At 39.5% G+C, this 27,708-nt stretch overlaps 1 protein-coding gene across 2 annotated transcripts in view; it reads left to right on the top strand.

Annotated features, from left to right (window-relative positions):
• MYO16 (myosin XVI) overlaps positions 1-27,708 on the top strand; it is a 474,768-nt gene that overhangs the window by 115,871 nt on the left and 331,189 nt on the right. For both annotated transcript variants that reach the window (XM_081128844.1, XM_081128843.1), the window contains exon 3: positions 25,551-25,621. In XM_081128844.1, coding sequence (XP_080984970.1) covers positions 25,551-25,621 — 71 coding nt within the window. The remainder of the gene's footprint in view (positions 1-25,550; positions 25,622-27,708) is intronic.

The following is a 27,708-nucleotide window of genomic DNA, read 5'->3' as shown; positions in this document are numbered from 1 at the left end:
TCAGTTATCTTTAAGCTACGCAAAAGTCAAATGTATACATTTATACAATTTAGACAGTAAAATAATATTGCCCTAAGAACAACCCCTTTTCATTGAAGTAATTATTTAAAACATTTCAGATTGTGCATTTGTGTAAATTAAAAAAGAATTTAATTCCAGATACTTTTGTTGGCTTGCTGAGTATAAATAGTCAAATACACTATTTCAGAGCACAACATGCTAAGGTTTATAGCATGCCATTTAGAAGCAATTCAGGAGTTTTGTTTAACTTTATAAATGTTGCATTTCTGTAAGTGTAAATTTAGTATCTTTGATACTTTATTGTTTCTTTCTGGGAGATGGTGACATTTTAGTGTATAATGTGTCATTTTAATATACCACATGAATCTAAAACAGTTCTTTTCCATCTTACAGGAACATTTGTTCCAAGTTCTCTCTTAGGGCTTTTAATTCGACTCTCTTTGAGTTATATCATGCAAAAGAAAAAGAGAGGAGAGAGAGAGAGACTTAAGGAGACAGAAAGTAAATGTCTAAACATAGAGAAAATTTAAATGGGAATCCAGTTTCCTGTGTTAGCATAGCCACTCCCAAATATCAGTCAGGTTTTACTGATTAGTCCATACATGTTTTTACTAAAAGTAAAGGCAATGGACTGACTTAATTATTCTTTTATAATCTAGCGCTGTGCAGGCATACTCAGCCCTGTCTGAACTTTACACGACTTTAGTCACATAATCCTCCTGTTCTGCTTCCTGCGGCAGGGTGCTCTCCCATTGTCAGGGTAGGGATACTGAACCTCAGAACTAATTGCAGGTTTTTTCTTCAGTCCACCTGAGTTTGGAAACCATGTTTTGTCTACAAGAGCGTACTGTCTCTCAAGTTTATTTCTTTTTTCTTAAGCCACTTTACTGAGCTATGGTTAACATAGGAACATTTACTTGTGAATTTCTATGCCAAATATTTACTGAAGGACTGTTTCAGCCACACAATGAACTTGCAAGTATAGATAGAGACCTGTGATGTCAAACTTCACGTATATCTCTATTTTAACCTAAAATTCTACGGAGTCTCTTAGGAAAAAGGAAAATGTCAAATTACAACAATGTGAGACTGTTTCCTTCTCCTGCCTCTCAGACCCCTGGCCAGTCTCCTTGGAGGGCTAAGGTCCAAGGTCCAGGGTCTGAGGTTCTGGCCCTGACTCTTCCCTGTCTACCTGTCCTCTCTGGAAAGCCTCACTTTCCTCTTGCATTCACTTCCATTCCTGTGATTCCCAAATTGCACTCTGACCTTTCTCCTGAGTTCGAGACCCTGCCTTTGTGTCGGCCTTACATCTCTAACTTGTCATGTTCCAAATTGAATATCTACCTTCCTCTCCTTCCAAATCAAAATGTTCCTTTCTTTCTGGTCTCTATTTCAGCTAATGCCACTATCACTTCCCTGGTCTTACAGCCCAGAAATCGTGATGTCATGTTGATTCAAGTGCACATTTGTAAAGTGTTGATGATCATACCTCCTTGGAATAATTGACAGGGAGTGTCAATTATTTGTATATTATCCAGAGCCTTCTAAGAATATGCCTAGAATGCAGTGGATGCTCTCTCTCTATATATGTATCAGATGATGTATTGTTAGGATGAGTGAACATCTCCTCACTTAGAATTGCATAAGTAAATCATTAGGACCAAGTTTTCTCTCCCATACCCACGCCCACCCTTAATTGTGTAGCCTTGGGTCAAAAATGAATTTCATATATTGCTTAAGTGTTTTATACATGAAGCCCTAGAGACTGCCTGTGAAACACAGAGCTTGTGAGTACTCAGCCCAGACCTTTCCTTGCATTCACTAGCTGGGCACAGAAGTTAAAATTCTGAAGTAGTTGGTTACCACATAAATGTATTTACTTATCTGCCTACTCCTTTATTTATTTATATTTTATTACTTAGAGAATAAATGAAAATGGAGCCAATTACATTTTTTCACTGCTACTGTTTAATTAATGCTGCCTTTATGAAGATGGCCCATCTGCTCTGGCAGTGTTTTCCTAGAGGTGGGTATAGATTTTCATTCTTTCTCCCTCACATCCCACAACCAGCTGCACAAATTGGCATTCAGAAAATGTGACAGTCAATAAGTGGATTTAAGCTGATACCCCACAGACATTGAAACAAGGCTCTGCCACCCTGAGAACAGCGGTCAAAACGCCCAAGCAGGTACCCAACCCGGTTCCCTACATACATTTATTGTGAATACAATAGAGTGTGGTGTGTGTGATGTTCTCACCGGGGAAAATATTTCTAGATCGCAGAACTAGGAGTATAATATACTTGACATGGGATATATGTAGACTGTCTCCAAAAGAGTTGGATTCAACAAATATAAATTCTTGTGTATTAGATACTTGGGGTTGTAAAGCAACGATAAAGCAGTGTCCTGTATTTAAGGAAGAAATAGGGGAGAGAACATTCCCAGTGAAAAGACAGAATTTACTGTTGTCTGTATCTCCCATGCTCTAGAGCAGCACCGAGCCTGAGCAGAGGGAGGGGGAATGACAGGTTTATCAGAGCCACCCCTGTCTTGTTGACTTCTCAGTAATATAGCAACAGAAATCCTTGAAGCTAAGCTGTACATTATCTGGTCCTTTAACTTGGTAGAAGAGGGAGAGGCGGTGGGAAGATGTAGTTCAGACAAGATGTATAATGGGGCCAACACAGGAACAAAAGGACCACTTTTAGATTTTTAGGAAAAAAGGCTGAACTTCTCAGCTATAGGCAACATTCTCAGCAGAGACCTACCTGGAAGGCTAGATGTGTGCAGCTCATCATGCTGAACCCAGTACCCTGGGCAGTTTTGAATGTCACAGAGCGAGATTCACTAGGCCCATGATGCTTTCAATTAATATGTAACAGCTGCTAGGTAATTAAACATTCCTATTTCCAAACCAGTTATAGAATCAAAAAGAGTTGGACATTAAGTGCATTTACATTCTGAGGGATTCTGTATGAATTTAATGAGTGGCCGGTTCACCAATATCAAATTCATATTCTTGAGAAGTAGTAATTACTTTAACTGCCTGCCATGTAATCACAACTTTACCAGGGTCTGTGAGAGTAATTGAAAAAAAAATAGAGAAAACATGTGCTTTAAAAGCATTTATAATCTCAATGGAAAGACACACTTTTTTAAAAACAAACAAACTAGAAATTGATCCATTTAAAAGGAATTGCAATGTGTCATTCATTCATTGGGGTGAGGTGGGGATGAGGTGAATCAGAAACTACTCTGTTGGAAAATGTTAGAGTTTGGTAGGAGGAGAGAAAGGGACTTTCTGGCTGTGAGAAACAGCTTGAATGCAGGAATAGGTGCAGAGAAAAGCAGGTTTCTGATAGGAGAGCATCAGGATAGAAGTATTTCTGGGAGTCAACATCCAGTGTTCTAACTCAGCTGGGGTGATGAGTCCCATCCCTGCGCTAATACTTACGAGCTGTGTCCCTGGCCCTGGCCCTTTCTCTGCCTCACCTTCATATCCTAACGTAAGGTTAAAAGATGGAGAGGAACCTCTCTCATAAGTGTCTGTGAGGATTAGTGAGATAATACATGCAAGGAACTTCAGATGACATCTGTCATGTATTGCAACATGCACAATAAATGTTAGCTACTGTCATGACTGGAAATGGAGTTAAGAGAAACTCTTGAAGCAGTACAGGGTGGCAAGCTAATAACTGTGACTGGCATGCGATTCAAAGATGATCACAGCAGATTTTTATATATAGTAATAGCATAGATTTTGGGATGTTTTGGGCAATCATACTATAAATTATAATGAGATAGAGGAGGAAAAGCCAGATGATAGGCACATAAGCTCAGGGCATTAATATAAACATGAGATAGTGGATAATAGAAATTGGGTAGTACCTTTGGAAATGGATTGAAAAGGAAACATTCACATTGTTGATATAAAAAATTCACAGCATTTTAAAATTTTGCTCTTTTCTGCTAGGACAATATGTATGTATATAGATGTCTGTGTGTGTGTCTCTCTCTCTCTCTATATATATATATGTGTATATATATAAAATATGGTCCCCCCCTTATCCACGGTTTTACCTTCCATGGTACAATTTCAGTGGTCAACCACAGTCTGAAAATATTAAACGCAAAATTCCAGAAATAAACAATTCGTAAGTTCTAAATGGCATGCCATCCTGAGTAGGTTGGTCAAATCTTTCAGAGACTCTTTCCATCCCAAGTAGGGTGTGAATCCTCCCTTTGTCCAGTGTGTCTGCACTGCACGCGCTCCCTGCCTGTTAAGCACTTAGTAGCTGGCTCAGTTATTAAGTGGACTGTCACAGTATCGCAGTGCTTGTGTTCAGGTGACCCTTATTTTACTTAACGATGGCCCCAAACCTGGGGTAGTGATGCTGGCAATCGGATACGCCAAAGAGAAGCTTTAAAGTGCTTCCTGTAAGCGAAAAGGTGAAGGTTTGACTTAGTAAGGAAAGAAAAAATAAAGTGTGCTGAGGTTGCTAAGCTCTATGGTAAGGATGAATCTTACATCTGAGAAATCGTGAAGAAGGAAAAATAAATTTACGCTGGTTTTGCTGTCACGCCTCAGACTGCACGGCACAGCCACAGTGCGTGACAGGTGCTTAGTTAAGATGAAAAAGGCATTAAGTTTGTGGGTGGAAGACAAGAACAGAAAACGTGTTCCAATTGGCCACACATTGCACCAGAAAGCATTGAGCCTATATGAAGACTTCATTCAGCAAGGGATCCCCTGAAACGAGTGACCCCACTCACACAACTCTTATTACAGTACATTGTTACAGTTGTTCTATTTCATTATCAGTCATTGTTGTTGATCTCTCACTGTGCCCACTTTGTAGATTTAAACTTTATTGTAGGTATATATGTATAGAAAAAAAGCATAGTATATACAGGGTTTAGTATTGTCCGTGGTTTCAGGCATCCACTGGGGGTCTTGCAATATGTCTCCTGTGCATAAAGGGAACTTACTATGTACACATACACATATCTGTGTTACACACATATAGTTTTATACATATATAATCATATTATATGCCAGTCATTTCTCTAAATATTTTATATGCATTTTAAAATTTAATCTCCAAAATAATTCCAGGATGTACTTACTGGATTAAATAGTGTCCCCCAAGATTACGGTCCACCGGAATGTATGACTGTGACCTTATTTGGAAAGTCTTTTTAGATATAGTCATGTTAACATTATGTCATACTAGCTTAGGGTGCGTCTTAATCCAGGATGGGTGCCCTTATAAAACGGGGGATTTGGACGCAGAAGCACAGGGAGGGAAGATGGCCTTGTGACTGTGAAGACAGGTTGGAGTAAAGCAGCTGCCAGCCAAGGAAGGCCGGGGCCTGCCCGCAGCCCTGAGAGGCCGGGAGCGAGGCGTGGAACAGCTTCTCCGAGCCTGCAGAGGGCTCTTGGCGCTGCTGACGCCTGGGTGTCAGGCTTCTGGCTTCCAGACCCGTGGAAGAGTAAATTTCTGTTGTTTTGAGCCTCCCAGTCTATGGAACCTGGTTACAGCTAATACAGGTACATACAGAGACTGCCCCAGTTTTACAGATTAGGATACCAGTGTTTAAGGAAGTCATTAAGATCAGAGTGCTAACAAGGATTCAGACCCACATCTGTCTAAACGTACAGTTGAAGGTTTAACTGCTGCACCCACATCTGTCTAAACTTAGAGTTGAAGGTTTAACTGCTGCATTCCTTCGCCTCAGTTTTAATGCCATGCTAACTCTTAGGGTGACTGAGCTGCTCAGACGCTCCTGTGTGTAAATGAGGGGAACTTTATCTCCTCTTTCACCTGTAACATCCTGTGGCTCTGAAATGTTAGAGCCAGTTGCTCTGTCCTGACTGTAATTGCCATGGAAAGGAGGCCATTCAGAGAGTGGCATGAGAACAAGGTTGGAACTAGCAGAGATCAGGCTGTGAGCAAAGGGAAAAATGACAGATAAGGAAACATCCTTTCCCCCCCATCTGATTGCCCCATTCTCTTTTGGTGGGACTTTTGACATAAGTGTTTCTGAGGACATGTGCACATCTGATCCCTCCATTGCCACTTTGCAGGATGCAAATGGTACACAGGTAGTTATGGTAGATGGATTAAAACTCAGGCAATCTAGCTTCAGAGCCTCTTGACAAATTAAAAAACACACACCACAAGTCTGGATTTAAGTAAGAAATCCTTATTCGAAAAAGATTATAGCAATAGGGGGAACACTCTGACCTCAGGACCAGTGAGCATCTCTCAAAATCAATCAGAAAAAAGGCTTTTTTTTTTTTTTTTTAAATAGGAAGAGGTAATGAGGGCTAGCAGGAACTTTTAGGGAGGAGGGCCAGGAGGTGGGGTGAGCAGAGAGCATGATTGGGTGGGTTAGTGGGGCATCTTTCTGTCTGTGGCTGGATTATTTTTGGAATGACCTAATAAGGGAAGATTTCCAGCACCATAGTGCTTAACCATGGGGATGAGCCTGCAGAGAAGAGCGAAGGCTGAGTAGAATTAGTCGAGCCAAGTCAGTGGGGCAGTATTGGGCAATTGTGAACACTCATTAACAGTGTGCCCTTAAATCTAAACCAACCTGGAGGTTTAGAATTAATAATTGGCTGAAGGGTAAATGATTTTTCCTGATGCTATTGTACGTGAAAAGTCAGGACGTTTTTAAAATTGTTGAAACCAGTATTTATTTACTTCAACCTCTTCATCTTCAGCATGCCATTCTACTGATCTTAGTTTTTACAAATAAATTGTAATAGTGCCTAGTGAGTGGTGACCTGAGCATATCAACACTCAACACAGTTCATTCCTTTCTTTATTCAAAATCGAGGGCTCACTCTCTCAAGTATGCCACAAAGTGGGCTAGGTGTTGGGGGTATCATGAGAAATAGAGCCTCGTATCTGCAACCTGGTAGAAGGAGAGGCAGCCCAGCAAAGAAAGGCCATCAGTATTTAATGTCTGGAGGAGAAGGAGGATGGGTGGCCAGGGCAGTGGGGTTGGACTGGAGTGGAAAGTGGGACAAAGGAAATGGCATCTCGTGGCTCTTTAAATCAGGAAACTAAGCTAAAGCTACAGTTGGTCATAGGCCTGAATTCTGGCAAGAGTGTAATATTTCAGAACTGCAGGTAATTGGACATGATTGGGGTTGAGGAGTTTAGTTTAGCATCATTCTGTAGAGACCTTGAGCTTTATGTAGAGAGCTTTGGAGTTGGAGTATAAGAGAGAGGGGATGTGTTTTTATCCAAATGTGTTCAATCGTAGACGAGCACTCTAGGCATTGTGACTCTACAGATTCCCGATGTGGATGCCACCTCTTTCCTCCCCACAGATAATGATATAAGGCTTTTTCTGGTTTTTCAAAGGAATGCTAACATGGTGGCTAGAGCATAAAGGTATAAACTAATCTTTTAGGTGTCATGCCTTACATTTTTATCACTTCTCTCACATGAATATAAGAAAATGTGTGGAAGAGAAACATTGGCTTAAAAAGCACATTTTCTCTTTTTTTCTTTTAACCCAGTGATTTTCATATTTTAGGGAGGAGGAAGGCAAGTAGTGGGTTCTGGTGTATTCAATGAAGTATTGTCTCATGATTGTACAGTTTCACTCCTCTCTGTCAATTTCTTGCTTATTGTGATATTGCTTCTCAGACCTGCTCTCTTTGACTGAGGTGAATGTCTAATAAGAATTAATAGCACAACATGACATCTGTAATTTCTGCTCTGCACACTCTCAAGTTTTGATTAAATTGAAACTGAAGAAAAAAACCAAACATTTTAGTTCACCGAATTAATGCTGCAGCTAAGAGCTTCGATCCATCAAATTTTAGACAGTATTGCCACTGGTGTAAACCAAGAGTTTTCTGATTCATTGTGCACAGAGCAGTCTAGGAAAAAAAAAAGAAAAAAAATGACTTGTAATTTTTATAGGAAAATGGCACAATCTGTCAGAGGCCCAGATTGCTGCTTAGTGCACCAGGGCAGCAGCAAAACAATCAGTAGATCACATATGCCTTTGACAGTACGACTGCAATACCCGCCAAAGTAAAATGCTTTATAGGGAAAATGCAGATTTGTCATTTGGAAAATCAGAGAAGTCATTTAGTGAGTGCACGATTGGACAGAACAGAGTTCAGAGTTTTTTCCTGAGGTTTTCCAATGCACGGGAAAGAGAACCTAACAAATACTGTTTTGTAAAGTAGCATGTTGGCTGCAAGGTTAAAACTTACCCAATAAACCCACTCCCTCTGGCCTCTTCAAGATCATCGTTCTTCTAGATGACCCCTTCATCATGCACAGCACTGGATCATTGCCGTGGAAGAAAAATGCTGTGAGATCTTCCAAAGGGAGAGGAAAACCAAACCAAACCTCCTCCCTTTCATTTAGTAAAAACCCTCAGAAGAAGCTGTCTATACTCGCTGTGTCCTAATGCTCTCCTTCGTTGTCTCTCTGAAAACACTCCTGCTAGGCTTCCTCCCACTGATTCCACCAAACCCGCTGCCTGCTCTTATCAAGGATCTCATCCTTGACCACCTTTCCTGCTCGGTTGACTTTCTTCACTTGATTTCGGGACCTGCTCACTCTCCTTGGTTTCATTCCTACGTCACTGGTTCCTCCTTCTCTGTCTTCTTTGCAGGATACTCCTCAACTTTTCAAACGTTGAACATCATAGTATCCCAAGACTTTAGAGCTTTCCTCCATCTGCCCTCCCTCTCTAGAAATCACCTCCCATGACCTGTGTATACTGCAAATCCCAGCTGTTCCTCCTAGCCAAGCCCTCTTCCTTGCGTGTAAGACTTCTCTACAGCATGTCCCCGGGGTCTCATGTACGGACCTGCTCACTGTCACACTCTTCTTTAAAAGCACTTTTTTTTTTTTTTTTTAATTATATCTTTATTGATTTCAGAGAGAAGAAAGGAGAGGGAGAGAGAGATAGAAACATCAATGATGAGAGAGTCATTGATCAAGCCCGCAACCGGGCATGTGCCCTGACCGGGAATCGAACCCCGATCGCCTGGATCCTAGGTCGATGCTCAACCGCTGGGCCATGCCCGGCCGGGCCACTGTCACACCCTTGGTTTTCATCTCTTCCATGTTTCCAACTCGATGAAAGACTCCATTCTACCAGTTGTTCATGTCAAACATCTTAGAGTCTTTCTTGACTCCTCTGTTTCTCTCTCCACCCACTCTTCTGATCCGCGGACGCATTCTGTTGGCCCACCTCCTGTAGCCTTCAGAATCTGGCCACCACTGCGGTGGCGCTCAGTCTAAGCCCTCACCATCTCTTGCCTGTTTAATTGCAGTAGTCTCCTGCAGCATCACCGTGCCCCTAACCTTACTCCCTGCATCTATTTTCCATCAGCCTTCGGACACTTAAATCATTTTTAGTGCCCCTCTCTGCTTACAAACTTCAGTGGCTTCTAGTCTCACATGGTATGATATCTGAAGGCCTTGTCATGGACAGTAGGACCCTGTGACATCTGCTTCCTGCCCTGGCCCACTCTAGTCAATTTTGTGATCTCATTTTCTCCCATGCTCTTTCTCACACACTCTTTCTGGGCCACTCTGGCTTTCATATCTTTTATCAAAAGTGCTTCCCCTTCTGCTTTACAACCTTTTGATATTTTGATCTGGATTCTGCAGGGATCGTTCATTTGCCACTTTCTGCTCCAAGGCCATGTGGTTAGAGGGGCTTTCTCTGACTCTCCTGCATGAAAGTTATAAGAGATTTTTAAAGGCATGCAGCTGCTTTCTGTTTCTTTGAGTTTTGAATGGAGTAGCAGGTATGTAGTTAGGCATTTGTCTTCAGGGGCTCATTCTTCTTATAACCTCGTTGTTATTCATGACCTTCCATAATTTTATTTTCCAAGATTATTTTCTGTCTCTCTACTTTGTGCATCATAGACAGTGGTCCTAGGAGAGCAGTATTGCCATCACCTGGGTTCTGATTAGAAACAGAGATTCCTGGGCCACACCCCAGAGCTGCTGAATCAGAAACTCTGGGAGCAGGCCCCGCAATTTGGGCTCTAACAGTCCCTCCAGGTGATTCTGATGCATGCTGGAATTTTAGTCAGATTCTAGTGGTTCTCACCTCGGCATGTTTGTCACACTCTTCAGTTCCTCTGAAATTCTCTGTCCCAAAGACAGAGATGCTAAACACGTTGCCCTGTCACAAATGTCCCAGTCATCCCTATGAGAATAGATGAATCCGGTCTAACAGAGATGTTGCCATGTCTTGAATCTAAAATCTGGCTTCCTGCCCCTCTGTGTTTCCTGCCCCTCTGTGTTTCCTTACTCTGTTTCTTTTTATCTTTATCTTCATCTCAAAATGTCTATATCTTATTCATCTTTCAAGGCCTGTATTAAACAGTCTATTCTTCAGGAATCTTCCCTGATTTCTAAGCTGAAAGAGTAATACTTCTCTGTACTCCCATAGGCATTTCATTCACGGGTGTAGAATTCACTTACTCATATCTGCCTTCTAATCAAATTCTTAATATAAATGTCTTATCTTCCCTGCTTTACACAACTCAGGACAGGATTATGTCTTCAGTTACTATCTGTCCCAAGCAGAGTTGCCGGTTTGTGGTAGGCTCATAGTAGAAAGTTCCTTTCCCTTCCTTCCTTCTTGCACTATAGTAGCCCCTGAGCATAAGAAACACAGAGCACTACTGATATATTTAGCAATGTCTACAAACATAAAAAAAGGAAATACCCGTACATTGTAATCCATGACCAAACTCTCATGGGAAGCATCTACAAGCAAGAAATATGTCTGATAAATGAGCCACTTCATGGTGAATTGGTGCATGATTTAGAAGCTATAATTCCACCTCACTCCAGCTGAGAGGTTCTAGAGGCCACTGTTGAGTACTCTGGGCAACATAGATTTGACAGTTGCCTCAGTTTCCTTCTCATTGGAAACTAATTCTACAAGAAAACAAGATTACCTTCTTGTTCTAATAAAACGAAGATCACAACCCAATTTTATGTCTCGTTTGAATTTTAGAAAGACAAAGCTTGAAGTGAAACCTGAGAATTTAGGGCCTTTATGTTTGTGCTCTGAATTTCCTTTTCAAATTGAAAAAAATGACAGGGATTAACATGCTTTATGCATGTTTGGAAACTCTGGAGAAGTTAAGATGGATCGTCTTCTTCAAAAATACAGAAAGAAATAAGAAAATACTGGATGGCATCTAAGTACAGTTTATGGAGGATTTTTTTCCCTTTTCACCTTGTAAGATTGTCTTAAGGAGGAAAGGTGTTGTGTTTGTCTTCTTGGGCTGCCAGAACAAACTGCTACAGACTGAATGGCTTAAACAACAGAAATTCATTTTCTCAGGGTTCCGGAAACCAGAAGCCCCACGTCAAGGTGCCAGCAAAATTGGTTTCTGGTGAGGCCTCTTTCTGGCTGGTGTCCTTATAAGAAGAGATGTCATGTCCTCTATATTTAAGCTCTCTGACATCTCTTCTTATAAGGACACCTTTCCCGTTGGATTAGAGCTTCATCCTTATGACCTCATTTACCTTTATCATCCCCTAAAAGGATCCTATTTGCAAATACAGTGACATAGAGGGTTAGGGCTTTTACCCTTTTGGGAGGACACAGTCCAGTCCATAACAGGTGTATTTTGGTTGATTTCTTATTTCAAGGAGCCCGCATTAGTTTGGGTCCACAGCAAAGCAGATACCAGAATAAGATTAGATGTGCAAGGGATTTTGGGGGAAATCCCTGCAAGGAGAAAACGGGAAAGACCCAGAGAAGCCTGGGAGAGCCTTCAGAAGGCAAGGCTGGTGTGAGCACAGTTGTGTTAGTTTGCAAGGGCTGCCGTAACAAAGTACCACTGGCTTGGTGGCTCAACACAGGTTTATTTCTCACAGTTCTGAAGGCTGGAAAATCAAGATCAAGATGTCAGCAGGTTTGTTTTCTTCTGAGACCTCTCTCCTTGGCTTGAAGATGGTCACCTTTCTGTGTTTTTACAGGGTGATCCCTCAGTCCATGTGCATCTGTGTCCTAATTTCTTCTTAGAAGGACACTGCATGATTGGATTAAGGCCCAGCCTAATGACCTCATTTAACTTTAATCATATGTTTAAAGACCCTATTTGGAAAAATAGCAACTAGAAGATGCTCTTTGTTTCATTGAGTTAGAAGATTCAACAAAAACTCCTGTGGGAGGAAAAGAAAAATTTAAATTATTCTTAAAAATAGACAAGTTAGATTAGACTAGAATATTACACATATATGCCAAGGATCACCTTAACATCTGAAATATATTGAACCAATTATTTTATCTGCATAATAGAAGACAATCACCCTTTTTTCTACGTAAATTTTTTTACATATGTTCTGTAACTTTGTTGTATGTAACTATACCAATATTTAAATTAAACTACTTGAACTTATTGCTCTGATAATCAGGGGTGATTGTAATCAGTGAAATTCAGATAATGGTATTAGCACAAAATACTGGCTGTCTTTCTCACACACACATACACTCCTGCAGTCGTTCTGTACAATAACATGCATTTCGGCTTTTGTGGGCGAGAGGCTTTATCTTTAAGCCATCTTCCATTTTTGTCTGTTGTAATTTCTTGTTGGACTTGCTGATGGAACATCCATTTCTTCATCTTCTCTCTGGTGTACCCTGGCAGTTCTATCACCTGGCTCTACTGCTGTACCATTTACATTCCTTCTATCGCTGTTTCATTGCTTCCCTGCTGTCATCTCAGTCCCTTAATCCTGTAGGGTTGTCTATTTCCTTTTAACTCTTTAATCCTTTAATCTTCTAGCTAGCTGCCTATCTTCACTGTCAGCAGTACTTTAGGCTATAGCTTCCAATGTATTAAATGTTTCAAAGTTACTAAATCTTTTTGATCCAATACAAATAAAAAATATTATCTTTTTTTTTAGTTTGGGGCTTAAATGTTTTTTATTACATATATAGAATCTCTGGAGAAATTTTATTACTAAACCCTTTTTCATAACCTTGGGTATGTGATAATAATCTAAAAATCTTTGATGACTTGAAAACACAAGGTTCTACTTTAGTACAAACATGAAGCTTCTCATAACCTTAAGAGCTAAGGATTAAATGCATCAGACAAAAATTTGAAGCAATGGTGAGCAATATGGGCCAGGCAGAAATCCTGAAGATTTTTTAAAGTCATTATTATAAAATGGTATTTGTTAGAAGTGAATGTATGATAGAGAATTTATAATGTAAGAAAAAGGAGATAGGACTATTTAACAAATGAGGCCAAATAATTTGGGTTAATTTGGGAAAAATAAATCAATTCATAGTAATATTTTTTTGAAAGACTTAATGTAGGGAAGGGGCAACAAGTTGTATCAGATTTTCTTACACGTCTTTCAAAGTGCGCATTCCCCCCACCTGTGGGTTTCTGTGAGCTCCTCTGGGTGGTGTGGTCCCAATATGCTCCTGCATAGCCACCAAGGTGATGAGAGTGCTGTGGGGCAGGAAGGGCATTGAAATCACAGGGAGTTATATTTCATGCCATTGACTTAATCAAGTGGCAGTTGGATTAATAAGTTTAATGGAAAAAATACATTTAAATATAGTTAAGTGTTTAACTTATTCTATAAGGTCAAAGTTTTTCTAAAATAGAATAAATGCTATTTAATGACTCTAAGTTCCTATCTTAAAGTTGGCAGCCACTGTCAGATTTATAGATTTATATAACACTGTGCCACCATTTCTATTTCGGGTAACACAACGTGAGTGTGACCAAATGTCAACTCATTCCACTTCTTTTTTTAACAAATTAGTATTTGTGATATACAATGCTCCGGAAAAGGTGTAAACATTTTTCTGAAATTCTTTCTTTTTTTAAAAAGAAAACACCATTTAACAGATAAATCATAGTCACAAAGAGCACATAGTCCCAAAGAGGAGAATGTGGGGTGAAGGAGTGTTTCAGTTCAGGTATGTTAGTCCTTCACATTGCTAAGGATCAAGGTCCTAATCACTGCTATAGTATAATGTAACCAAGCATCTTATATGTCCTGACTCACCATTCTCTTTTGTTTTTTATAATTATTTTTGTAATTGTAGGTTTTGATTAGCTTAACATGGCAAGATAGTAACAGATTATTATTTATACAGGCTTTTAAATTTGCTTTTATACATGCTGAAATTAGACTCAATCTTTAATGTTTACAACATTTAGGGGTGTGAGTTATTGACATAGTTCTGTTTTTTGCATATTTTCAGATTACTGTTGAGCAACAATCTAAGTAAGTGTGAGATGCAGGAAAGTGTTGTGACTCTACTTCATTTATTCCTTTCAGAAAAGTTCTATTTTGTATTTAGCAGGCCAGTTTTTTCCTATTAGATTATATTATTTTAAGTAACAAGGAAAACCAGAAAACCAGCAAGGCCTTGTCTGAGGAGTATAGAAAACAGAGAGGTAGAGAAAGAGGGAGAGGGGGAGAGGAGAGACACCTAGCACAAACCACTTGGTCATTGGGGCTTTCGTTTCTTTTAAAATAAGGATTTAGTTCATTGAGTCGAAAGGTATGGAGAATGCACTTATTTTGTAATTTCTGTCACTTTGCTTAATCAATACAGTTTCCAGTCAAACTTATCTTTTGTTTGTTTTTTTGTTTAAAGCAAGGTGACTTTTACAGTTCTAGCTAGTATTTGGTTCCATATTTGATGAACAGAAATAGGCTAGGAGACGAGCTGAGATTATTACCACTGTCACATTTCTGAACTTGTAGGAACGCATACTCCACATGGGGCAAGGCCTCGCTTTAGAGGTGGACTGGGTGACAACCAAAGAAGTATGCCTTTTAGGACAGATGCAGATTTATTGTTAGTGTTTCTAACTTGCTTGAAAGGTACTGCTTCCAATAACAATATATTGAAATGCCCCTGAAGCCTGATTCATTTTCCCTTTGCCTCTGACTTTTCTGACCCTCTCTTCACATTGCATCATGAATTTTTAAACAAAGAACATGATGAAGCAAATGTGAAAGCTCAGCGTAGATTTAAGCTCAATCAGACTTAGGCGTTAGGGAAAGATTTCTCTTTATACTCTATAAAGAATGATATCCATCATGCTTGCCTTATATTTCCTTGTTTTTTTATGAAACAGAAATGCCCTCAGCACCTCTGAGACTGAGGTGTTTGGTGTTCATCAGTGAAACTTAGTTGGTGTGCATAACATTAGATTTTAAAAAAGGTTTAAGAAATAAATTGAAATTTGCTTAATTAAACTAAGGTATTCAACATGCAAGAATATTAAATACTGTTGATTTTGCATTTGGAGGGCAGTTTTTTTCATGTGAAGATCTAACACTGGTAGAATTTTTGGCAGCTTCTGTTGTGATGAGCAGCCTGGGGCGGGGAGGGCTCACTTGATTTTGTTGAATGCTGAAGCCTCTGGCAAGTATTGAAATTGGAATTGATCATTTCCTGAAAGGCAGCATTTATCTATCTTCCTTAATGTGTCACATGCTACATATTTTTCTACATGAGCTTCACTGGGGACAACAGTTATAAATGCTTAATGGGGCGTGTGTCTGAGTATAAAAGAGAAAAATGTACCGATTTAATATGACTCAACAAGAAAGGCAGTGGTTGAAATAGAAACTTGGGAAGTAGCAGGGTCAAGTACATTAAGTGTGTGGTGCTTTTGAGGCTGAGTTGAAAACTCTAAGAAGTGATGTCCATGGTGCTGACAGGCCAGCTCTATTGAGTCATTTGATGTCACCTGAAACTACACCTATGAATTCAAAACTATTCTTACATGACATTCTTGAGGCTAAATATACATAACTTGAGCACACTGGATAAAATCCAAATGACTGTTATACAGATAAGAAGGCTTAATTGTCCCCCAGAATTGTTCCTTCCCACCTCAGAGTTATTAAAAAACACAAATAAGATTTGTACATTCAAAAATATTTGATGTTGGATTTTCTGCTAATGAGGTTTTATAAAATGTAATTATAGTAATGTATGCATGTTTTAAGAAAGTTATAATGTTTAAGAACACCACAGTAGGGGGATTATGGCTTTTTATTGTGATACAATACATCTAAAATAAAAATGACCATTTTAACTATGTTATTTTTTGTAACTGCCGATTTATACTTCTTAACATTTTCGCTGCTTTAAAATGTACTAGTCAGTGGCATTTCCCACATCCACAGGGTTGTGCATCCACACCGCTCTCTAGTTCTAAGACATATTCCTCACCCTAGATGGAATCATATACCCATTAATTGTCACTCTTCATTTCCTCTTCCCCCCAAGCCCCTGACAGTATCTCCATAAATTTCCCTTTTATAGATATTTCATATAAGTAAAATCACACAATATATAGTTTAGTGTGTCTGACTTTTTTTGCTTAGAATAATGTTAGTTAATGTTTGTTCATATTGTAGCATGTACCACATTCTTTTTTTATGGCCAAATAATATTCCATTATACAGATATAACACTCTTTGTTTATCCATCAGTTAGCTGGTAGACATTTGCTTATTTTTGGCTTTGTGAATAGTGCTGCTATAAACATTCATGAACGAGTATTTGTTTTAAGTACTTGTAATCAATTCTTTTGGGTTTATTCCTAGAGGTGGGATTGCTAGCTCATCTGGTAATCTGTGTTTAACATACTGAAGCACCTTTAGACTATTTTCTACAGTCACTGAACCATTTCACATTTCCACCTACAATTTATGAAGGTTTCAGTGTCTCTACATTCTTACCAATGCTTGTTATTTTTGTTTATTTTAAAAAATTATTAGGGCCATCCAGTAGTCCCAGAAACCACATTTTTGAAGGCACTATCCCTTCTCCCATGAAAGGATATGGAACTGTTGTTGAAAATCTGTTGAACATGGGTCTATTGATCTATGGGTTCTGAATTCTCAATTCTGTTTCCTTGGTCCACATGTCTGTCTTATGTCAGTGCCACTCTGTTTTGATTATTACAGCTTTGCAGTTAGTTTGGAATCAGAAAGTATGAGTCATCACATCTTATTTTTTTCTTCTTTTTCAAGAGTGTTTTGGCTATTCAGGGTCCCCTATAATTCCATATGAATTTTATAGTCAGTTTTTCCTTTTTCTGGAAAAAAGGCCATTGGGGTTTTGATAGGGATAGTTTATGTCTTTTTTGGATAAGAAAACTCTTGGGAAATGAAGGAGCAGTTTGCCATCTCATTTCCCTTTTTCTCCCTTGGGGAGTAATTTTTGTTTCCACTGATATTAGCTGTAATAGTTTGATTTACCAAGGAATAGTTATTACATAGTAACCAGCATTTTCAAATGTTAGTACTCATTATTTTAGCCATTATGGTGAATTTTTAATATGACCTTTTAGTATGAAGTAAAACACACAATAAAATTGCAAAAAATTTGCAATTCTGATTTATCAACAAGTGAACAAGTAGATGAAAGAACAGATAAAGAGTTTAGAATGACACCTACACATGTACACTGATCTGATTTTCTTCGAAGATGTTAGTGCAATGTGGTGGTGTATAAAAAAGAACATTTTAAAGTTATGGTACAGCAATTGACAGTGGATCATATATAGAGGGAGAAAATAAAAAATGAAGCATGTATTTATACTGTGTGCATTCTGGATTTACTGTTCCTGCATCAGGGTCTGGAGAAATATGATGCAGTGTAATTTATGTTGCCGTAAAACTGTCACTTGGGGTCTCTTTGGGAATATTTAGAGAGTTAATGATTTAGAATGGGTTTAGATACTGAGGCTATTCCTAATTCCCAGCAGGAGTTTGATAATAGCTTTTTTTGGAATATCTTTTCAGCTACATGTCAGTGAGTTCCTTGAAAGAGAAAGAGAGGAAGTAGCAACATTTGAAGAGAAAAATGGCAAATAATTTTCAAAAATATATTCAGGATATTCAGCCACTAATTCAAGAATTCCAAAGCCCTCTACTGTATACTTATTTCTTTTTTTCCTTTTTTTAAATATATCTTGATTGATTTCAGAGAGAGGAAAGGAGAGGGAGAGAGAGAGATTGAAACATCAATGATGAGAGTCATTGATCAAGCCCACAACCTGGGCATGTGCCCTGACCAGGAATCGAACCCTGATCTCCTGGATCCTAGGTCGATGCTCAACCACTGAGCCACTCCCGGCCGGGCTAGTTATTTTTTGTTTGTCTTTTGTCTTCTCCACCCCCAATCCAAAATTCACTAGATTATAAGTTCTCTGAAGATAAGATTTAAAAAATGTTTTTTTCTTTCTCACAGCTTCAACTTCTAAGATAGTGCATAGCACGTGCAAGACACTCACTGATTTCTGTTGCGTTAGCCATACCTATTCACTGGGTTGGAATTTTGAGTCAGCCTGGCAATGGGGATCTTGGCCCTCAGGCTTATAACCTCTGGGCTTTAGTCAGATCCAGTTTTTACCAAGATGAGTAGCAAAGCAGGAATGTTAAACCCATTGCAAAGTAATATGAAATTAGTCTTAACTGCCTGAAGCCTGGTAGGTCAGTGCAGCTGAGGTGGCCCTCAGCCCACTTGATTGTCCAGTGTACCTAGCTGATTAGTCTGTAGTTCTTTGGCTAAGCCTGGAACCCTATGCAGCTCTGGTCCCATAATCCATTCTCACAGGTCTCCTTTTCCAGGAGGGTGGTTCGTAGCATCCGTGAGTGTCCTGCTGGTGCATGTGGACCTGATCCAAATTAGAGGCAACCACATAAGGTGTGACTGAGCAGCTCACCTGCATGCAGATTTCAGGTGGATGCTCACTGTGAACTTTAAAACCTGCTAGACCCTCTGAGATCATTGCTAGGCTGGGATGGAAACAAGCTAAACAGCCCTCCGGATACTGATTTCCACTGCTTCCCACCCATCCAAGTATTATAATCCCTGAGGTGCCTTGATCTTAAAGACATATGGATAGATGGGCACATCCGGGACTGGCTGAATTTAAGAATTCAGTGGAAGAACCTGTGCGTTTGTATTTTTTTGAAGTTCTACTACTTGTGCTAAAGCTAAATGAAGGTTGAGAATCATTGCCCAGGCTCAGGATGTGTTCTGACCAGAGGCCCTCTCCCCTACAAAGACCTTAACCCTCTCCTCTCAGATCACTCCACTAAACTAAGATTCAGGTCAGGTACTTTTGGCTAAATATGAATTTATTGAGAAGAAATTGTGTGTTCTGAGGGATACAGTGGTACACACAGCAGGAGGGGCCGGATTCTCAATGGTAAAGCATGGATGGACCTGGAGGGTATTGTGCTCCATGGTAAATTAACAGGAGCTGGTCTACCATGAATTGTTAACTGCCATCACTAGTTCTATTGCTCCAAGAGAGACATTCAGAGGTAATTTTATGAGATTGTTAAATCTTAACAGTTTTTCTCAAAATGTTTTCAGTGGGCATTTGCACCAGAATCTCTTGGAGTGTTTCTTTAAAATGCATAGTTTTAGATCCCATCCCCAAAATAATGAATCAGAGTAACTGGAAGTGGGAATAGGGTGTGATTCTAAGAAAGGCAAGAATAGTCTCCAAATGTGGAAAAGTTGGTTCTTGAGGGAGAAACATTTTAACTTTAGCAGTTGCTCGTAGTCCTTCATAGGGCCACTGCACATAAGGAGACATGAAGAATGTCTGTGGGATTACCATTCCATGGTGGAGGCTGTGGGAAAAGGGTGGAAAATAATGAAAACTAGATTGAGGGGCACAGAACTAGGAAAACCTATTTTAAAAAATCCTCAAGTCATTCTTAGATGTCCTGAAATTTGAGTTCTAACTAGGGCAGGGAATTTTTCCTTAAGGAGTATTACTGTGCAATGGACATTTTGTGGTGTTGATAACATAATTTTTCTATCACTGTTTCCTGCTTGCCTTCTTGATTGACATACCGATGAGGTAAGATACATCTCTTAAAGCATTTCTTTGAGGACTATCAACGGTTACGGAAATTTTCACAATTACATTTTTAGAAGTGTTCACATTGATGTTTCTATTGCTTAAGAAAAAAATGACACTGGCTTGGTTTTGTTGTGATTTGTTGTAACTTTTTATTTAGAAACAAAATAAAACTTTCAGAAAAGTTGGGAAAACAAGACAAAGAACTCCCATATACCTTTCCACCAGGTTTACCTATTGCTAGCCTTTTACCATATATTATTGTCTTCCCCTTTGAAGGGCTTATAACTAGGACAAAACTTAGAATCCATGGTTATGCTTTGTTTTACTCTTCCTTTCCTCTCTTGATTTGAGATGTAAATTCCCGTGTATACAGGCCCACCCTCATCGTGAGAATTATGTGAGAGCAATAGGATGTCCACACTAGCTCACATGATTGCAGAGCACTTACTTTCATGAGGTGGCTGTCAAGTTATCATCAATGTGATACATATCATCAACAGAGACAGCTCATGGTCATAGCTAGAGACTGAAAATGAATGCTGGCTACCAGGTGGACTGTAGGGTTTGTTACTGTTGGTCAGGTGGGGACATTCAGTGGGGACAGTTGCCTATTCTGTTAAAGCTCCTTAGCAAAATTTTATGACGTATTTTAATCCATTTTTTACCCCAATCACTGAAATTAAGAGACTGAACGTTCTTTTTAAATTTCAAATCATCTCCGTGAAGTTTTGTGGCGGCTTGATGACGAAGTCACAGATACACAGCAAATGCTGAATCAGTTCCAAGCAGTCACACTATAAAAGGAATGCTAAGCTTCATTATTCTCTTTGGTCCCCAGATGGCTGTTTTTCCTCAGGCTGTTTTCTTGCAGATTTTATTGTAACAGAAGCCTCAGAATAGTGGGGCCGTTTCACTTGACTGGATATTTGAGTCATGTGATTACAGGGTTGCTGTGAACCCTGCCTTTTTGGAGAATGTATTTTAACCTAACTCTGCAAAGTTAGTAATTATGCTGGCATTAAAATGGATCTTGAGTTCTGTTTTGTTTCAGAGTTGAAGGGTCACCTTCAAGGGTCATGTGATGTGAGAGGGGAAATGTCCCACTGCTTTTCAAGGTGAAAAATAGAGCCTTTGGAGTCCTGCTGCCCACACTTGAGTTCTAGATCCACCGGGCTGCACTGTGGCTTGGGACATCACATGATCAGAGCGTTAGTTTCCTTGTTAGTAAAGCAGTGACAGTTATGCTACCTACATTGTGAGTGGAGAAAATTAAAGTAATTATTATATTTCAAGTGCTCAGAGCTGTGTCAGAACCTAAGTACATGTAGAAATGCTCAGTGTGTGTGTGTTTTATAAAGATGTGCCCCCTTCTTTTTCAAAATTCTTTGTTTTAAATGAATTATTATGCAAGTTGCATATATATCTTCATGATATCTTTATATCTCGGTACCTTATGATGTCTAATTTTTAACCCTTAGCAGAGGCATAGAATTTAGTTCCCTGTACATTGCTTCTTTATTTTGTTAATAGGTGATTTTTCTTAACTTGAGTTTTCTCCTGAGGTATCCAGGGGCAAACCAGTCCATATTCAGGCACTCAGTGGTTCTGAATTAGTTCTACCTGATAATATAAATAGCTCTTTCAGAAAATAGTCCTTCTTTAAAAAAAAAAAAGAAAATTGCTGAAATTTTTCTCTGTGGGCAGATGTCTGGCCAGATGAAGGAAGGGCTGGGGCTGAGCTGTCTCTATCTCTGTGGGAAGGACATTAAGGAGTTCCCAAGTGCAGTGTCCTCTTTCCTAGACATTGTTGGATGGTGTCCCCCCTTCACTTCGGGGCTTCTCCCTGTGGTGTCCTGGAGCTTACCCTATATAGCCCCTGAGAGCTAGTTGCTAAAATGTCAGGAATTCCTTGGTTGATTGTGAAATTGTTAAACTAGCCTATATTAAAAACTAAGTATATAAACTTACAACTAAGTGGATTTTATTAAAAACAAAAGTAATGAATACTCAAAACTTACCACTTCCTAATTACCCCATTACATTTTTTTCTCATTTATGCTCTTGAAATTGTTTACATTTCTTGTGTGTGTGTGGTGGACATGCCACGTAACTGTGAGGTATGTCACACCTTTTCCCAGCTATGGGTTTAGCAATATCACATCGGTAGCTTCAAGTCAAACATGGTAAGAGAATGACACCATAGAAATTGAAAACTACCACTAATCAGGGCTGGCTTTGTTGTCTTCCTAATTGTTTCGAATTGATGAAACGATGGAGTAAATATTAGTGATGCAGGCTGTATTTAGGAATGTGTCAGTAGCCATGTTGGTGTGAACAGCACAGAAGTGTGATGAATTATGATTACATTATTCTAAAATTATTGTCTGATTCAGCAAAAATGTCCCTCAGGTCACTGATAAATGAGCAATGTTCTGGCATACTTTGTTGGTTCACTTTATCTTACTCAAGACACAACAAACTTTTTCTTTAAAGGGCCGGGTAGTAAATATTTTAAATGTTTGGGGCCACATAAAGTCAATGTTTGCATTCTTCTTGAGATTTTTGTTTGCTTTTTATTGCTGTTTTATTTCTTATGCACCCTTTAAAACTGTAAAAGTCAGTCTTCATTCAAAAGCTGTAGAAAAACAGGCCAGGACTGGGTTTGGCCTGCCGCCTGTGCCCATAGTTTGCGACCCCTGGCGCTTACCCATTAATGTCAATGAAAATATCAACCAGACATCAAGGTCACATTCATTAATTGTAACCATAGATTGCCTGTGCATACGAGAGTCCAGTAAGAATTATCAAAAGCATTCTGTGAGAGTCAATTGGCTATATGGTATTTATAATAATGAGTATTGTACATTTAATTAATATTGTAAATGTGAACTGCACAGCCTTTATATCAGTAACATGGGTAATAAAGTCATAAACACATATTTGTCTATCCACCCGTCTATCTCTCCATTCCTCCTTCCATCTATTCATCTATCTAGACATCTAGACGTCTAGGCCTCCATCTCCACCCATCCTTGAGCATTCCCAGCACACCGAGTGGCCCCCCTGCTTCTGTGATTCCCTCCAGTGTCCTGCACTTTGTGCACTGGATTCCCTGGACACGATGGCCCAACCCGCCTTGGCTGTCAGTGCTGCCTCAGACTCTCTCTGCAGTGTGGCTCGGATTCTCAGTGAGCCACAGGCTGCTTAGTCCATTCTTTATCCTCAGCAACAAAGCCATGCACTCTCACTGCAGCCACCCTCTGGACTGAGCCTGACTCTCCATTCAGAATTTAAACAGAAAGTGAGAGCAAGAGACCCTCTCTAGCCTTTGTGATACCCTTTCTTATTGTCTTAGCTCAGGCTGCTGTAACAAATGCACTGTAGACTTTGGGGCTTACAGAGCAAACACTTATTTCTCACAGTTCTGGAGGCTGGGAAGTCCAAGATCAAGGCTCCAGCAGATTTGGCCCCTGGTGAGGACAATTTCGTGGTTTATAGATGGCTGTCCTCTAGTTCTGGCCTCACATGGCCTGGATAGGAAGCTCTGGACTCTTCATCTCCTTTCAAGGGCACTAATCCCATCTTGGTGGCTCCACTCTCTTGACCTCCCTCATAACCACCTAATTACCTCCCAAAGGCTCCTCCTCCTGATACCATCACACTGGGGATTAGGCTTCAAACTATGAATTTTGTGGGGACACAAACATTCAGTCCATAGCACTTACCTAATGAATCTTTTACTCCTTTGTTTAAAATCCTCTGCTCCTCCTGGTTGGCCACAAAATGACTTCCAGATCCTGCAGTGGGAGGTACAATATTCTCCACAATGCACTCCTCCAGGCCATTCCCAATTTTTCACTCCTCATTCCTCCATTGCCTTGTATGATGCCTCCTCACTCCCTTTCCCAGCTTGACAAGTTTCACACTCACCCTTCAAGTGAATCTTGCTAAATTTGCATCACTTCTGTACTTTACTTAAATTCAGCATTTGGTAATCAGAGGGTTTTGAAGAAATTTTGAATAAATAAGATATGGATCTTATGATACTTTATTACGGCATTTTATGATTGTAGTAATGATAGTAATAGAAATCACTTAGTGATCCTTATCAAGTGCCGGGAGGCATGATTAGCATGCTGCATATGTTGCCTGGTTTAATTCTTTCAATACCTGTATGACAGGAGTCCAACAATTGTCTGTTATTTGCTGACAGAAAACTGAGGCACATAGTTCAGTAGCCAGGCCTCTTACTTAAATCTGTTTAACCCCAGTCCAGTGTATCAGTGATTCATATTATGTGTAATTCACTACATGTGTGCATAGTGGATTGTATGTAAAAACCTGGTGGCATTTTACTGTTTTAACTAACACGGTATAATCCGCCTCACACTGTATTTGTAGTGAGATCACACTTGTATAATTGCTTTGCTGTAAAGACTATAGAGCACTGTGTTGATATTAATTAACTGAAGATGAATAATTTCATTTGCTAAAAAAATTAATGCTAGGGTAAGAGCGCTATATATCTTCTGAGGAAACCATTGGTAAACATTTAATAAACTTACTGTCATCTTGAATGGACTTTTTAAAATTAAAGGTGAAAGTATCTGAGGGAACAAGAAGTGCGTTCATTTATTTTAAGTATAGAGAGAGGTGGAGAAAGAGTGTCTACATACCACGTAGCAGGGTGGTTCTCAGAAACAGGAAAGAAAGGGAAAGCCTTGTGGTGTGTGTTCTGAACCATCGAGTCAGCTCTGATTCCTGGGGGTCCAGTGAATGAGTGACGTCCACCATGTCCTGCCCTCAGCTCCCTGCTCAGCTCCTGTAGGCTCAAGCTTATGACTTATTTTATGGAGTCAGCCCAGCTCATAGTTGGTCTTCCTCTTCCTGCTGCCTTCTGTTTTTCCCAACATTATTTTCTTTTCCAAGGAACCCTACCTTTTCATGATGTGCCCATCATAGGACAACTATTTGCCTCCAGCGATAATTTGCTCTAGGACCCACTTATTCATCTTTCTGGTGGTCTGGGGTGTCCATAGAGCTCTCCTCCAACACAATTTCAAAAGGATCAATTGTTTTCCTCTCAGCTTTCTTCACTGACCAACTTTCACATCCATACGTAGTAATTGACAACATGAGAGAGTGGATGATCTTAGCCTTGGTCTCTAATGACACATCTTTGCTCTTGGCGATCTTTCCCAATTCTTCCATTGCTGCCCTTCTCTTGATTTCTTGGCTGTCATCTCCCTTTGAATTGATGACTGGAGCAAGTTGTACAAAACAACCCTTTCAATGTCTCGATTTTTGTCTTCTTGATGTTCAGATTTGGTTCTGCTTGGCATTTCTTCCTTCACCTTAATCAAAAGCTGTTTCACATCATTGCTGCTTTCCTCCAGTAAGATGATGTCAGCAGCATATCTTAAGTTCCCACTATTTCCTCCAAGGCGTTACCTTCCAAGGACCTTGCCTCCCTAGACTTTTCTAATGGCAGAGAAGGAAGATACCCAAATAGGCAAGTGGATGTACCATATGATGTCACGTTACAACTGATGCTGTAATTTTTAGTTCAGGGTGTGGAAGAAAGATTCTGGTGTAACTCCCTTCTCCTCTTTCATTCTTTCAGCACTTCGACTGTTGAAGGAGGGGGCCGACCCCCACACTCTCGTTTCCTCAGGAGGGTCCTTGCTCCATCTGGTAAGAACTCTGATGACTAATGCAAGCATGGGTGACACCAAGGGCAAGGAGACTCAATTATGGGGTCAAATAGGCATATATGCATAACCCATGGACACAGACAATAGTGTGGTGAAGGCCTGGGGCAGGGGGCAGGGGCAGGGTAGAAGAGATCAATGGGGGAAAAAGGGACATCTGTAATACTCTCAACAATAAAGATAAATTTAAAAAACTGAGTAGCAAGATGTACATCTGACAGGTGATCAGAAAAATGTTTCGAATTAAAAGTCTTTGATAATAAATTAATATTTAGCAATTACTTGCATTACAGTTTGTAAATAATCTTTAGCAAATGGAGTTAGAGTCTCTTCCCTAAAGGGATGCTTTTGTAAATGAGTAGTATTCAGCATATAAGCAAGAGAATGTTGTATCAATTGTAGAGTATTAGGCAACCATCCTTTTACATCTATAAGTTGTTTTTATTGTTTCAATGAACTTTCTTATACTCTGCTTGTGGCCCAGCTCATGTAAATGTAAGCAAAACTAACCTACATTCCTTTAGAAACAAAAATGAAGAGATTAAAGTGATAAACTAGATGGGAAAGACTTTATTAATTCTTGATCCAATGCAAATATATTGCATTTTTTATACTGTTAGACGTAGGCTGTGAGTCTGTGATGAAGGGGGAAGATGAACCTGAAATACATGTAAAAAAATCTGGTGCTGCCCAAAGAAACATGGTTCTCAGTGCTGAGTCTCCTTTTTCTGGGGTTATTGAGTAAATAAAAACAAATGAAAAATTGTAGGTTGCCAGAGAGACACAATTACAAGGTTTCAAAATGACTTAAATGCTGAAAAACGCAATTTAGCCATCTGAAATGTCGAGTGTGAGTAGGTTGCTCTGCAGTTTGCCCTGCCTTTTAGGCATTCCACATTAGGAGCTCCATGCTTTACCAGCACCGAAGCTCTAATTTTGTATTCTTAGATCAACGCCTTTGAGAAAAAGGCAGCGTATGTTTGTGTGGAGCATCAAGGATAAGCTGTGGAAATTGTGATTTCCAGAGTTTTGTTAATTTAACTCAATTATTATTCATTGAGTACCTGACTCTAAGGGTAGAGTTTTGTAGGACGTTTCTCTTAGAAGAGGCGCAAAATCTTTTATGTTGGAGATGAACAGTTCCCACCGTAATACAGATGGGTATTTGAGAAACAGGTTTTAACATTTTTTGGCATATAAAATTTAAAGTTATATCTACACTTTTAACAAATCCCTCTAAATTTGTCTGTTTACCGACCCTTCACTAAATAATTCATGTATCGAACCTAAGGCAGGTGTCAGGTGCTCTAATAGACAGAAGGGAAATAATGTCAACCAGTAACAGTATCAGCACCCAGGAATTTAGTCTCATGAGGGCAATAAAGATGGAAACTCACATTTAATTCTTTAAAATAGTTCGATATTGACGGAGTCGAAAGCTAAATCATATAAGCTTCGCTAAAATGCTATCCAGGGTTTTATGTTACGGCTTTTAATAAATGAGCTATGGAGAAGGCGCTCCTGATGGTAACAGAGCCTTCCTGAATGTAGTGTGAAAGCAAATTCTTTTCATTCGGCCCTTTGACAAAGGGTCATAGTGAAGCTTAAGTGAAATACATTAGAAATAGGAAATATTCTCTCTTTCACTGGGGGAATTCTGGTTTTAACATAAAGATTGTGATTTAAGCAGCGGGGTTTCATGCAGCTATTAAAGATATTGAGCTACACGGGCAAGGGCAACAAACGCAAACATAAATAACTGGGGTTACATCCGTTTAAACGGTTTCTTCACAGTAAAGGGAACCATCAAAAACTGAAAGGGCAGCCTACTGAGTGAAAGGAGCTGTTCACATACGATATATCTGATAAAGACAATATCAGAAACACAGAAGCAACTCATAGAACTCAATATCAAAAAAGCAATCTGATTAAAAAATGTGCAGAGGATCTGAATAGACGCTTCTCCAAAGAAGACATGTGGATGGACAGTAGACGTGAGAAGATGCTCCCCGTCAGTAATCATCAGGGAAATGCAAACTGAAACCACGAGACACAGCCTCACACTTCTCA

This window comes from Miniopterus schreibersii (genome assembly GCF_964146895.1).
Source record: "Miniopterus schreibersii genome assembly, chromosome: 2".
In the NCBI taxonomy this organism is placed as follows: domain Eukaryota; kingdom Metazoa; phylum Chordata; class Mammalia; order Chiroptera; family Miniopteridae; genus Miniopterus; species Miniopterus schreibersii.
Note: the sequence above shows the minus strand (reverse complement) of the source record. Positions and strands in the feature narration are given on the sequence as shown.